Source organism: Pteropus medius, unplaced genomic scaffold (genome assembly GCF_902729225.1).
Source record: "Pteropus medius unplaced genomic scaffold, Ma_sr-lr_union100, whole genome shotgun sequence".
NCBI classification, from domain to species: Eukaryota; Metazoa; Chordata; class Mammalia; order Chiroptera; family Pteropodidae; genus Pteropus; species Pteropus medius.
Window position 1 is genome coordinate 5,930,964 of NW_024352785.1, and position 15,125 is coordinate 5,946,088.

Sequence of the window (15,125 nt, forward strand, 5' to 3'; positions counted from 1 at the left end):
TCTACTTACTCATTGATTTAATTAATTGGGTATGTCATCCTTTACATGTATGTCCCCAGCCCTGATAGACTTATTTATGTTAGAACATGCTAAAATGCTTGTCCATAGCAAAAACTAAAGTATTTTAAAATTAGACTGAATAATTATATATCATGTAAATGTGTGATAACTGTTGTATAACATGTATAACAGTTCCTGTTTGGGAAGTAGAGTGAAGCAACTGTCAATGATATACCAAATTTAAAGAAAACGGATAATCTAGATATGCCACCTGTGTTATTTAAAAACCTTATTTTGAGTTTTTTTTAAAAATTCTGTCATCGAATAACATTTATAAACCATAGCTTTGGATCAACACATAACTTTATGATCTAGTTAAGTATATAAATGAAACCATGAGAATGTAATGGGTAAATCCTAAGGCAAAAAGAGAACATTCGATGATGTGCACAATATATGAACATCTCATCCCATCTACTTTAAATGTTTTATGGTAGATTGAGAAAGAGTTTCTATAAAAAGTTATACCTTGTTCAAAAATATTTCTGGAAAATGTCAGGATTTTTAATATTAAAGCAACAGAAAAGAGATATTTCTAAACATAGTTAAGTGGACACTGTTCATTTTCTCGTATTTAGAACCAAACTTGGTAATCTATGCATTATCCAAGACTGTTATTTATAAAATATAATAAAATCAAAGTATTTATATATTTTTATATTCTATTTAAATCCCATCAGGTAATTTAATTAATATTATGAGAACTACAAATACATAACTTAAGTGTTTTTGTTTTTTCTCAATAGGAAGAAGAAAAGAAGTCGGTCAGTTATCCTTCCCTCCTTAGTCACATAACTTCTTCTTTCCTGAATCACCCTGTCTTGTCAATGACAGGAAAAAACCCCATGCCCACCCTTCAGCTGCTGGGTAAATTCTCTCCATTAGTGTCATCTTTGCCTTGTGACATTCACCTGGTCAACCTGAGGACAATACAGTCAAAGGTAAATTACAAAATATGTCTGTAAAAATTACTTTTTATACTATACTCTGGTATAAGTGGGTGGGAAGAAGAAGAAAATGCTGTGTTTTACTATGCTTTTAGAAACTATTAAGAGGGCTTCACCTTTGGGAAAAATCATTATACATTGAGCAGGTCAGGGAATCTCACGTTTCTTCTTATGGCTAAGCAAGCTAAAGCTGGCCTAAGGTCACATAATTAGTAGGTGAGAGAACCAAGCCTTAGATCAGCTCTACTGGCATTTTCCATTCATTTCTTCTTATTAGCCAGTGTTTCTCAGGAGTTAGAGAAATAGAAAGCAAAAGGTTTAATTATTTCTGTATCAGAGACTTTGTGCATTCATAACTTCCACCCGAAAATCACTGCAACCCAAACCTTTGCATTGAAAAACCAACTATTTGGAGAAATTTAAAAATATATTAAAGAGTGAGCAAGGGCAGGTTTTATAGGTATAGAATTTTAATTCAGTTAGACTCCTTTTACATATATGCCTACTTTTAAAGTCAGAGATTGCATTTAAAAAGAATAAAGATTAGATATTTGACATCATTTTTGTGTTTCGTAGGGCTGTTTTGATATTGGGAATTGACATTCATTTAGCTGAAAATAGTAAGTGGTTATAGATTCTGTGGGAAATATCTTATAATAAATGGCTTGACTATGAAAAGAAAAGAATGTTCATTTTTGAAGACAACATAAGAGGAAGAAATGTTTAAGAACAAATAACTAAAGGTAACCAAATAAAGTAAGAATAAATGCCTACAAATTTGGACATTTGGGGCTTTTAAAACTGTATGTTCAAGGTAGGAATGTACACTTAACTATGTAGGAAAACTATATATACGCATATATATAAATTATAATAATGAATATGAATGAATGTTAGAGTCCTCCATGCTCATCTCTGTGTGTCAAAAGTTTTGTTCGATCATGTGAGTGAATTTGCAGGATTTATTTCATGCCTGCTATGTGCTATTTAATGCCAAAGGCACTAGGGATACAGTTAGTAACAAAACAAACAAAAGTCCCTGCCTTTCTGGAACTTAGATTCTAGTGGGAGAAGAAAAATAATTAAGAAAAAATAAGAGAAACATATAATATGTTAGATGGTGATAAGTATTATGAAGGGAAAAAAAGGAGGGAAGGGCAATTCTGGAAGGCAATGCAGGTTTGAATAGGGTGGTTGGAGAGGGCCCTGCAGAAAAGGTGATGATAGGAAACAATCTGAAGGAGGTCAGGGAGTTAGAGACTCACACAGATTTCTGGGAGCAGCATGATCCAGATGGAGCAGAGTTAAGAGCAAGCGTGAAGGCCTGAAGGCAGGAGATGTGGTCAGATGGAAGCTTCATGTGAGCTGGGCTTTCCTTTGATTCCTTAGTGTATCCCCTTGCCTAGAACAGGGTCTGCACATAGTAGAGGCTCAGTAATGATTTGTCGAATGAGCAAATCTTGTATGTTGTTGCTAGGATTCTGCTTTAGTCTTTGTCGGTCTACTTTTTGACTCAGAAAGAACACACTAGAGAGGGATAACCTCCCTGAGGTATAAAATCATGAGCTAAAGAGAACAAAAGGATAGGGTGGAGGGCACCAAAGACCTCGGATTGCCACCTCCAGGCATACATAGTAGAGAACACTAGTGACCTGAAGGATCTGAGGATTTCTGGGGTGCACAGCAGGCCACTATCCCTTAGCCTCCCTTTTAGTAGATGACTCCTTCCAAAAATTGTTTGAAAGTTGTTTTCTGGACGCAGCTCCAGCTGACTAGAGTCGGTGGATTACCCTGTACCATCTAAGGCTGGCTCTTGTTTTCCAGATCACCTTTTTAGTGATTACCTACCTGCTCCTTTCATTCTTCCTGCTGTTGGCTATCTTCCTGCCATACAAATCTAATCACTTCTCAGATTAAAAATCTCATTGCCTACCAAACTGGTTCAGTCCTTGAGCATTCAGACTCTCTACAGGCTAGCCTTACACACTATAGCCACCTGGTTTCCCATTGCTCTTCTCACCTTTGGACAGGTGTGCCACTGTCACTACCTGCTGGCTGAGTGAAGACTGCCTCAGCTATCTCTCATAAAATGGGGCTGATATCAGATAGGCCAGCTAAAGGTCTGTTGTGAGAAACAGATGAAATAATGCTGTGAAAGCCCTTTGAAAACAGAAGTGCTTTGTAAACATACGTCGTTATCCTGATGATGCTTACAGGATATGCCAACTCAGGTACAAACTAGGGTTTTAGCAGAGGGAATAGAAAGCAATTTAACAACATAGATATTCGACCAGAGGAATAAAGACCAAAATATTAATGCCTAATGATAACTACCATGATCAGAACTAAATATTTGGGGTCGTTTTGCATTAATATCAATTGTTAACAGTTCCTGTGTTATCCTTTGACTCTTTGCACATATTTCTAATCTTTGTTTAAAAGCTTACTATTAATTCAAGGGGATTGATTGCTCCATTCAGAAATCACTTCTTTAAAGAATTATTCTCTGTCCCCTAACCTTTGATAATAGGAAGATAATCATTGAAGGAAGCGGATATAAGTATTGATTTGAAGAAAGCTTGGTACTTAAAAAGTGTCAAGTGCAATTCCATTCTAAAAGAAAGACAGACAAAAATGACTAAACGCAGAAATCCAGAAGTCAGACCTATGCATTTGGATTATGTTCCTATTGTTATGTGCTGGCAGCTCCCAGCATACAATAACAGATTGTTCAGTGGAGATTGCAGTGCATTTTTTCCATTGAAATGTCATCCTAGAGGCTGGGTTTCAAGCAAGACTAGAGGTCTGCATGACCCGTATCTAAATAAGCAGTTTCCCAACCACCACCTCACAATTTTTCCATGATAAATCTGAGGACCACATTGTGTTGATAAGGACACATCTCTCTTCCTGCCTGGTCTCCATTAGCAGCATGATGAGGACACTCCAGCTTTCTCATCCCCCGACCTGTTGTTTGAAGATTCTTCAGTTCTACACCTCAGTTGGTCCCCCTTTCTTTACTCCTTATAAAGAAAGGAATGACGGGCTCAAGCAACAGTGAGGGTGGCAAGGTGGGGGCTGGGGATGTAATAACCCACTGATGTGGTTCAGCAGTTCCAGCTACCAGGCTTCAGAGTCACTGTGTCCAGATCATACTGGGGAGATTTTAGAAGAAGAGACTTTTACAGATTTCTCCATCTCTGAGATTCTGATTGCGTAGGTCTAGAGTGGAGAGGCTAGGAATTAGTAATTTCTAAAAACTCTCCTCATGATTCTAAAAATTGCTGAGTTGTCTGCATTTGCTGAATTGAGAAAGTAAGGGCTGGAGAAATTAAGTGATTAAAATGAAATTACCCAGCATTAAATGGCAGAATCAGGGTGCACATCCAGGTCTTCTGAATCTAAGTGCCCTACATGGCCTCAGAAGATAGTATTTGACTCTTTAAGAGTAACTAAATCTCTTCCTCAAAGTCATTTTTCAAGAATTGTTCTATATTGGTAGGTGATGTTTTGTTTTTATACGAGCATATATAAAATTGCTTTCTACTTTATATATATTTTTGGAAAAATCAATTATATGTCCTATATTTGTACATGATGAAGAGGGGAACAAACATCTCCTGAAACCTTGCCTCCCAGCATGCTGTGTGCCCAGCATGTTCTAGCCTCTGTCTAGGAATTTAACTGTTAGTCTTCTCATCCTGTAGGCCCAGCCTCCAGCTGTCTTCTCTTAATCACTCCCTTTTCTTGCACTATCAAAAGCTTGAGATATTAAAAAAGAAGCTTCTGTAAAAGTTTGAAAACTGGGGAACCAGGAGCACTACTCAAGTACACTAAATGGGAAAGCCATGTCATCGGGAAAGGGTCTTGGGAGGAAGGAGTCTTGGTAGAGAGGACGCTGGGAGAATCTCATGGGAAGAAGGATCATAAACTAGAATTATAGGCCTAGCCTGGAATGCTGACATTTCAGGGACACAGAAATGCTCGATTAAGCTGTTCGGCCAGATTTCACAGAACCAGTCTGCCTTGAAGTTGTGAACAATGATATGTAATTCAACTGTTATTTTTTTCAGATTATTTTCATTTCTTTTATGTTCAGATATATTTTTATTTACTTATATGTGTATATCTTTGTATCTACCTCTATATCTGTGTTTAACTCTTTATTCTCTGTGGAATTTGTTTCGGTCTGTACTTAACTGTTTCTTGCAATTATTTGTCAACCAGTCATGTCAACATCAGCACCACTTATTGAATACGATTTTCTCTTCTGACTTGTTTGCACCACTCCCTTCTTTCTTATAAGAGGCAGTTTAAAGTTTTTACTTTATTTTGCCTTTCTTATAAGAATTGATTGGTGCTTTATTGATCTCCGTCGCTTCTGGAAAGGTGAAAATTGTGGGGAAAATTCTCTTCGTTGTACATATCTAAGAACCACCATTTACTTTCCCCTTTCTGTCATGTTATCTTGTCGATCAAAACAGGATAACTGTTATTGGACATTTTAATGAGTTCCCTGGAAAATGAATTTCTACTGGTTATTTCCTGTCTCAGGACTTATAACAAAATGTACAATTTTCTAACCTTTCCAGCTGTCGGAATGCACTGAAATATGAGTGTTACTAGGCATTTTCAAAGAATCTGAGTGGGTTGGAGAAATATTTCCACCAGGTGTTTAGCCATGCCGTAATCTATACCCACTTTTCACATCCTTGTGAAGAGGGTGGTGTCGCATTCCTCCTGGAAAATCTGGTCAATTTTATAGCCTCTTCCTCAGAAAAAAGTGTGTGCACATAACATTTACTGTACTTTCCAGGAGTTAATTGATTTGTGAACCTCACATTACTTAAGCAAATCAAGTTTCTTTTGATGCGAGACAGGAATAATACTACTCTCACATTTTAGGTTCTCATCCACTTTGGTAGAAGACCATTTGCCTTTTCCTTTCTTAGGAGAGACTGTCATGTGCTTGTGTAATTTTCAGAATGGCCTTAAATCCTATTTAAAATGGGTGAATGGATGGATGGGCAGGTTGTGGATGGATAGAAATTGCAATTTCTAAAGCTTACTTTCTGAATTGATACGTGTTTTGATAAATCATGGTGTTAGCTCTGCTCGGTCTATTGATTAAATACTCCCTTTTTGCAGCCTCATATCAGAGGGTGCTCTCCTTTAATTTATAGCCTTTATTATATCACATCAAAAGTAGTCCTCTGTGAGCACCAATTCATATCTAGAGTAAAGGCAGGAGAATGAAGCCGTTAGAAGCACAGACTTTGGAGTCAAACTGCCTGAGTTTGATTGCATCCCGTCTACTTGCTGTCTGGGTGACATAGAGCAAGTCACTTAATTCTTTGAGTCCCAGTGTTCTCATTTATACCATGGCAGTGGTAATAGTAACCACCTTAGAGATGTTCTGAGAATTTAGAACAGCATCTGGCATCAGTCAAACACTGAGTGCTTGACAAATAAAGGTTCTCAGCTGTGACAGTTCAATCACAAGCAGTTGTGATTATTACTAATAATGAAGTAAAAATGTTGGCACATTTTTTATAAATTGGACAAAGTTGAAGTTAATTGCCAGACTAAATCTCGATGCCATTTGACTTGTATTCCTTATATACTTTATTAATAATGCCTCAGATTTTTCAAAACAACATACCTAAAATTGTCTCTATGCCAAGCATTATGCTGAATGCTTTACATGAGCCTTATTTAGTTCTCACAACAACACTATGAAGATAGGCAATATTTGTATTTTGTCTTATAGAAACTAATTGACCTAGGGATTGTAGATAACTTTTCGAAGTCATACAGCCAGTAAATGGTGGTGCTGGGAGGCACACCTTGGCATGTCTGACTTCAGTTTCCTACCCAAAACCTTATACTGCCTCTTGCATGGGAATAACAGGGAAACGATAAGTGCAGAATATGTTGGGGAATATGCTGCCTATTTTTCTCTTGTCTACTCAGTAGTAATGAGACACCCATAGAAGGATACACCAACCATAGGTGGGAAAAGACCATGAAGAACTAACGTGGAGTCATTAGAGATAATCGCTATTTGAGTAAGAGAATGCTTTGTGATTGAAGTGTTCCTGTACATTTAAATATAGTAGTGCAAAATCGTATACTACCTCACCTACTTAAGAGGTCGCAAGATGAAACGAGTTAATCCATGAGAAGCATTCTGCACAGGGCCTGGCACACAGCGAGTGCTCAATTAAGTGTCAGCTGCAATTACTGTTATTGTCACTGTGATTGGCCCTTGACCCTCAGAGGGGCTCTTCAGGAGTCTAACCTTGTTCCCTGAATTTTCAGAGGTTAAATGACATATGCAGAGTAACATAACTGGTTCCCGGTAGAACCAAACCTTATTTCCGATCCAGCTTTCTCTAAGCCTGATGGCTTCATTTGGTAAGCAGATCACCTTCCCCCATACCCTACTCAGTAGCTAGAGAAGCCTCATTGGCCTCATTTAGTCTGGGAGCTGGATGTTGGTTTAGTCCCTGAAATAAGTTCTATAATGGATTTTCCCTGTGCGACTGGAACATCCAAGCCTTCCTGCATAAATTCAGCTGCAATTGTGATCTGAACTATTTTACGAAGACACTTAATTTGAAGCTCACCTAGCATAGGGCTTGGCACAGTTTCAAAATTTGTGAATTTTCTTCCCCACGCCCTTCCCTTCATTTCTGAGGTCCCGCTATTGCTTATACATTAATGAATGTAAAAACAGGTCTTTCAAAATCTGTTGTCTCCTAGAGCATACAGTGTGACTACATGGTATTTTCAGCGAGTTCATCCAACACTGTGACTCCATGAAAAAGATAAACATGTGTTAGCTTCATTTTACAGATGAGGAAACTGATGCTTAGGAAGACTAAAGGACTAGTCTAGGTTTTCACAACTGACACATGACAGAGTTCTCTTTGTTATTCTTCTGAATCTTATGTATGTAATAAAGGATTTTCAGAATTTTCTTATGTGCTATTTTCATGCTATCATGTGAGATCTATGGAAATTTCATTAGAAATCGTCATCCTATGATTTAAACTTGCTGTGTATATTATGTAGTCCTGCAATGACTCAGAATTCCTTAAATGACTTTTTTTCTCTCCCTTCAAACAAAGTCTTAGCAGTACCACTGCAAAATACCAGTGTGAAATGTCATAAAACAGGTTATTCCAACCAAGAATCTGAGGTGAGGACAGCTTTAAAATGTTCAGGCACATTAAAATCAAATCAATGGTGAGAATGCTGGCAGCTAGTCAGAAAAGATGTCTCTATAGCACATTAAGAATTTTAACCCCAGGGAGGATGTTCAGGAACTTGGGCATATTTGTATCTGTGGCCACAGAAGAGAAAAGGGGCTGATTTTCATCACAGTGTCACTGCCAGGCAGCACATGACTCTCCTTGAATAACTCTGCATTTCATAGTTTTTCCAAGGAGTTTTCATTCGTTTTGCTTGTTATCATAAACATCTTCCTACTTTAGGAAACATAAAATGTATTAAGATAATTGTAATTTAAAATATTCAGAGCCCCGAACCGTTCATGGCATTATTACTTAAATAAAGCGAGTATCTCAGTAAAGCAAGTCACATGAATTTTTTGGTTTCCCAGTGCATATACTGTAGTCTGTTAAGTGTGCAATAGCATTATGTCTAAAATCAAAAGACAATGAATGTACATACCTTAATTAAAAAATACTTTATTGCTAAAAAATGCTAACCATCTGAGCCTTCAGCGAGTCAAAATCTTTTTGCTGGTGGAGAGGATCTTGCCCCAGTAACATCAGAGATCACTAATCACAGATCACTGCAACAAATAATGAAGGATTTGACATATCACGAGAATTACCAAAATGTGACACAGAGGCATGAAGTGAGCAAATGCTGTTGGAAAAATGTCATCAATAGACTTGCTGGACGTAGGGCTGCCAAAAACCTTCAATTTGTAAAGAAAAACAGTATCTGTGAAGCTCAATAAAGTGAAGCGCAATAAAATGAGTTATGCCTATACTGAGCCCCGCTGCTGACTTGTCATGTTTAATGTTTTTCTTTTTGCCTACACAAGAGGAATAGCTTTTGTAACGTAAATTTAAATGATAATTCAAGCTAATAAATGTGGTCGGCCTAGCAAGTGATAAGCATAGCTAATTCAGATGTCTCTTATATAAAAATAATGCACGAATACATTAAAAATTAAAAATGTTAATGCAATTAGGAAAACTTAATATTCAATAAAGAAGCATTTTTCAGTCTTAAGAAGGATGATACATCATTCAGTGACCAGATAAGGACCAAATTCAGTTACAGTTCATTCAACTGATGTGTATGTTAAAAATAAATAAAAATGACATACTTTATTTGAAGAAACTTTGATAAACCAGTATATAATGTGTAATATGTGGACAAAAGGAAACCCAAGTCCTCAAGGACTATGGGGAAACAAAAGCATGAAATGACTTAATAAGGAAACTAGAACACAGTATCACCTGACTCCTTGGGTTGGGGAGCGGTACAGGCTATAGCAGTAGGTGGTCGGGCACAATGGACATGGAACCTGAGGGGAGATGCCTGGCTTCTCTGCTAAATTGAGCCTTTGTAATTTTGGGACACTGACATCAAGACAGTTGAGTATGAAGTTGTGGCAGTATTTGTTTTAATGTTACTGTGGCATGTTGGCACTCTGCTCCTTTGCAGGTGGAAGGTGAGCATTCTGATGAGGCAGCCTTGATTCTCCACAGGAGGGGATATGATTGCCACTTTTCCAGCAGAGACACAGGGCTGCTTTGTTCCACTACCCAGGGAAAGGTGAGCTGAAAGGTTGTGTTTGTTTTGTTTTGTTTTGTTTTGTTTTGTGGGTTTTTTGTTTTTGTTTTTGCTTGTTGAGTTAATGTGCTTTGAAATCCTTACTTTCTGCAAATAATAACTGACAATAAGGTAATGTGTCATTGCCTCTTCACTTACTTGTTCCCCTCAGCTGCAAATTAGCTCAGGTCTCCCCATTTGAAGAAAGCACTTTATCAGTCGTCAGTCTCCTCTCCTTGTCAGTATCAAAATGCATCACCAGAACATGTTTACATTTGAAGACTATGTTCTCTTAGATTCTTAGACCTTCCATTTTTAACCTACAAAGCTTCTTTTCCCCACTTACCCCCCATATTTCCTCCTCTCTTGGATGTACTCATGTGCGATCTAGTTCAGCGATGGCAAACCCAAGTCCTAGAGGGTCCAAGGCAAGTTTTCTACTAACTAAAGTGGATCAGGTAGCAGTAGGGAAAAGAGACTGTAGCCAGTGGGATAATTCAACCACCGCCCTTAAGGCAGCTACACTTAACTCCAATCAGTTGTTTCCCGATGGCAAACATGCAATCTAGGTCTTCTGATGAAGCCAGATTTGCATGAGTCTACACTGTGTAGACGAAACAGATCCTTAGGCTGACTACTGCTTGCTGGCTGCCAATTTTTGATTTCAAGTTGATCTTGCTGACAGGTCCATCAAGCCTGTCCTTGGGAGAAAACAAACCTCTAATCTACCTCTGGCTCTGAGCAGGCTGTAACAGAGAACACAGTTGGGCTGGTTCTAGCATACAGGCAGTTCTGCTCTACCAGGCAGCTCAGCTGACCCAGCTCTTCTCCGGGACCTCATAGATACACTGTACACCTGACTCAAGTGATTCAATTCCAGTGCTACAAATTAGCATGTACATAGGACCTGAAAAGAAGGAAAAGTACGAAAGGGATCCTAAATCTGCTCAGATAAGCTTCTCCATTCTTTTACCTCACCCTGAATGGAGTCAGTGCTAAGAAAGCACTGGTATCTGTTATTTTTTTAAGTTATATTTGCACTTCTACCTTATTGTTGATGACCTGAATATACTTGGTTTTGAACATTTGTATTCAAACATTAAAGCATTGAGTCTTAAGGGGATCATATGATCCAAGGATTCAAACAACTTCCCCACCCTGTAAATGGGACTTACTGACACATAAGGAACCTTCCTTGTGGCAGGCCTGTGTTCCTGTCTCTTAGCTCTGTTGGAATGGGAAACAATGGTTGAGAACCAATTCTGTTAAGGCTATATTGACTGAAAGAAGTGGGATGTTTGTAAAGCTTGTTGGCCCATAGATATCCTTTCTTTTACTGAAAAAGTGGCCCCTGCACATAGGTTCTCACGCAATACAGAAAAGGAATGTGGTACAAGTCACCCTCTCCTCATTACCAGTTTCCTACATCTCCCTCGATGGTCTGTACATTTAAGCATGTATAATATATTTAATCTCCCACCCATCCCCTCCCCATTTTTTTTACTTAAGAGGAACTTCAAACATACGTTTTACTCTTCTCATACTATTTTTCACCGAATACAGAAATGCATTTCTAATCTTTCTTCGAAGTTGATGTAAACATGCAGATTTTTATCATTTACTTTTTAGATATTGGTACGGGAACTTTTTAACGAGTTTACTGTTGCAAGTCTCATACCTTCATCATTGTCCTTGATGCATTCGCCTCCAGACGCCCGAAATATAAGTGAGATCAGCTTGAGTCCCATGGAAATCAGCACATTCCGAATCCAGCTGAAGTGAACCTGGCCTTCAAATTTGGATTGGGAAGCATTGGCTTTTATACACTTCTTGGTTTGACGTGCAATAAAGAAGCACATTATTTTAGCTTCTGGCTACTGTGATTTTTTTTTTTTCAATCAGTAGTAAGAAAAAAAAAAGCCATGCTATAAACCAGTTTTTTTTTCTTTAAGTTTCTTCCAACGACTACCACCATTAGTATGGATTAATGCAACAAACAAAGAAATGTCTAAAGACAACTTCTCAACAGATTATATCTCAGGTTAAATGCTAATTATATCTGTGTTGGGGGTTGTGAAGAGATTGTTATGAGTATTCACGTTGCTGACTCTTTGTTAATTTTACAAAAATGTCCATTTTTACCAAAACGGAATGAGAAGCTGGTGGGTAATAGCTAATGTCCAAAATGGTTGCAATCATTCATACACGTTAGAAAATTTTTGAGTGTTGAAATATGTGGAAAAGTGCAATCCATCAACCCTTGTGATATACAAAGTTGGTTTTCACACCTTTTTCTAATGTATTTGACCCCTCCCTTCCTACTCCTAATAAGTGTGTCCAGAAATATCAGATTTTGAATAATTCAGTAGTACAAAAGAGACATATTTTCATTACTTGACAATGTGGGATAGGTGCAATTTATTCCATTGTCACTAAAATAGGAGAAGCAATTCCATAGGTACCATTACCTCTTTTAGGTACCACAAGGCGTGTTTTTACACAGCTCATTTGAATACAGATGTTCTGAGAAGGGGTTTTCTATTTTTAAAATACCATATTAAAATAAATGTGCCTTATTTTTTTATAAGTCTTGTTAAATCTTTTGGTGTCCATATTACTGTTTGGGGCGATGTATTGGGGGCAGGGAGAGGGCGTGACTACTTTCTATGACACATAAATTGTAAAATTTATGCCTGACAATACTGGCCACATTCTGATCCGTTTCATTAAATTCGTGATGATGTTATTCTAAACATTTTGACTATTTGAATGTACTGAGATCTCAGAAAACAAAACAAGAAAGAAAAATATTGTTAATTAAAATATGCTGCTGCCAAGGAGACTGCAACTTGAAGCAAGGATTTTGTAGCAAAAATCCACACACTTTCCATTTCAGAGGAGTTAACCATATTGAAGAGAGAATGCTTTAAAATAGACCCTGTTTTGAAACCTGCTTATATGTAGCTCACCATGATTTCTTATTAAAGAATGTTTGTTCGGTGAATTCCATGTTTTTGTTATGTGTGTGCTAACCTCAAAGTAGAGTTCTACACCCATGTGCTGTTACAGTACTTTTGATAAAATTTATTTAGGATCATTGTTAACTTGACATTAAAATAAAAGTCACATTAGCAACATTTAGAGTATTCAGTTTGGGCATAGAAAGGATTCTTTGAGTATGTACACTTTTGGAAATTCTCTTTGTGTTAACTAATGGATTTAGTATTATCTGACTTTAAACTTCCATTTACCTCCTGTCATTCCATCTTCTTTATAGAGAAATTAAAACCTAATTTCTGTTTCATCATGAAGTCTGATTATCATCTGGATTTTTAATTAAGATGCAGCTCCTAAAATTATTGTTAAATTATGTTAAATTCATAAACTTCTTTCGCCTTTAATAATTAAGGAAACAATACCAGTGTTGATAAAGATATTAGAAGGGAGTAATTTCATGCAATAAACATGTACTGTAAGTTTTCTTCCTCATTTTGGGGGGAATAAATTAAAAAGAGAAAAAAAATACTTCCCTTTTATGGGCATCTGTAGATGTTACGATTGCCAGAAGCAAATTCCAGGAATAGGATCAGTATTTTCATTGCATCTTAAATGTAAAACCTTCCTATGGGAGTTTACTGTGTTCTGTGATCAAGTGGGTGTGCTTAATCATTCTGGAAATTTTGATCGGTTAAAAAATCTTGATGCAATAACATTGGTTTTGCCACTTCTGGTTAAGATCGATCTGTCCCATGTCATTCGGGTCTTATTCAGTGTGTGTTGCCACCAACTATTCAGAGGTAAAGCAGAAATTCTCTTGAACCAGCAAGTTTCTGCTTTTTATCTTTAGAATAAGTTATCAGGGAAATGAAGAGAGGATGCTTTTGCTTTGGTCTGTCTTTGGTCAAGAACTGATTAAATAATTTAGTGTCTCTGGCACACTAAAAACAGTACAGTTGTGATCTCGGTGGCGTATGTGTGCCTACATTTTATTATCTCAGATGTTCAGTTGACCAAATAGTTCATTACTTTCTCTTATTTTTGGCGGGAAGGGGGAGGGAGTTTTAATTTGGATTATAACTGCAGTGCTTGAGAACTCAGCATCCTTGTTTTCTACAAATACTGATTAAAATAAAATGCTGTAAAGTGTGTTGTAAAACATTGTAATTACCTTCCCATGTCTTTGTTGTACTTGTGCCGAAATGTTTTCACATTCCTTTGTCTGGAACAAAATCTTTGCTTTCATTTTGATTATGTTGCTTACCTTGGAATCAATAGGTTTTGATATTTTCTCTTGGAAGATTTTATATCTTTTTGGGAATATGTAATATAAGATCTCTAATAAAAGATAAATCTCACCATGTGCATGTTCCTCTAGAGTAATTCTTAAATCCTATTTAGTACGCGAGATATATTAAAACATTTTGAGGGATAGGGTGGAATAGTGAGGGCCTGTTCTTTGTCTTTTATAAATAAATTGTTCCTCCTTCATTCAGCCCAGTTCTACTTAGAAAATATAGTTTTAGAGAGCAAGTGATCGATGGGATGGTGGTGAGTTTCCCAGCTGGCTTCAGAAAAGATCACCTTTGAGACTGGGGTCTAGGAATGCCCCAGCACTCGGTGCCCATGGGGCCTCTGAGCCAAGGAGGAGGGGTAGATTATGGTCAGATGCCATATGTTCTAGGACAGAGATGTGGAGAGTAAGCCAACAGGAAGCCGAGAGGTCTCTCCAGAAGATAAGGCAAGTTGGAAGGGTGGGATCTGAAGGCAGGCTGCCAGCCTGCTAGCCCAGACCAGCCCACAGAGGCCATAGAGGAGTTTCTTCAAAGCTGGGAGATAGGGGAGGGTGAAGGATGAATATCCATCCTATAGGTATATATGGTAAACAATACATACTAACTAGGAAGTGTGGACTTGTTTGGGATACTTATACAGTAAGATTATTCACTTTGTATATGCCAAACTGTAAAAACCTAGAAAAATATTAATAAAGATTCCATCAGATAATGAAAATTATCTTTGGTCCATAATATTGGATTATCAACATGTTGAAATAATTTGAATATTAAAACTGATAAAATTTTAATTTAGGTGGGCATATGTTCACATGCCTCCTACAAACCTGTGATAGACCAACGAAGGGAGGTTGACTTAATGGTTGAAGGAGTAGTTCGAAGGGGAATAGGGAGAACTAGCAAGGACCATGCTGCTGCCACATATTAAAGCAGAGCACAAATGCCCAAAGAGAGGTTGTAATGGACCAGACTCCCTCAGCATACACTGGCTTCAGCAAAAATAAGAAAT

The 15,125-nt window shown here is 37.5% G+C and overlaps 1 protein-coding gene across 1 annotated transcript in view; it reads left to right on the forward strand.

Moving 5' to 3' along the window:
• The window catches only part of MAN2A1 (mannosidase alpha class 2A member 1), a 151,568-nt gene extending 137,384 nt beyond the window's left edge, over positions 1–14,184 (forward strand). The window contains exons 20-22 of the mRNA XM_039848417.1: positions 807–1,001; positions 9,717–9,827; positions 11,454–14,184. Of these exons, the coding sequence (XP_039704351.1) occupies positions 807–1,001; positions 9,717–9,827; positions 11,454–11,606 (459 nt within the window). The 3' untranslated portion in view covers positions 11,607–14,184. The remainder of the gene's footprint in view (positions 1–806; positions 1,002–9,716; positions 9,828–11,453) is intronic.
• The last annotated feature ends 941 nt before the right edge of the window (positions 14,185–15,125 follow it).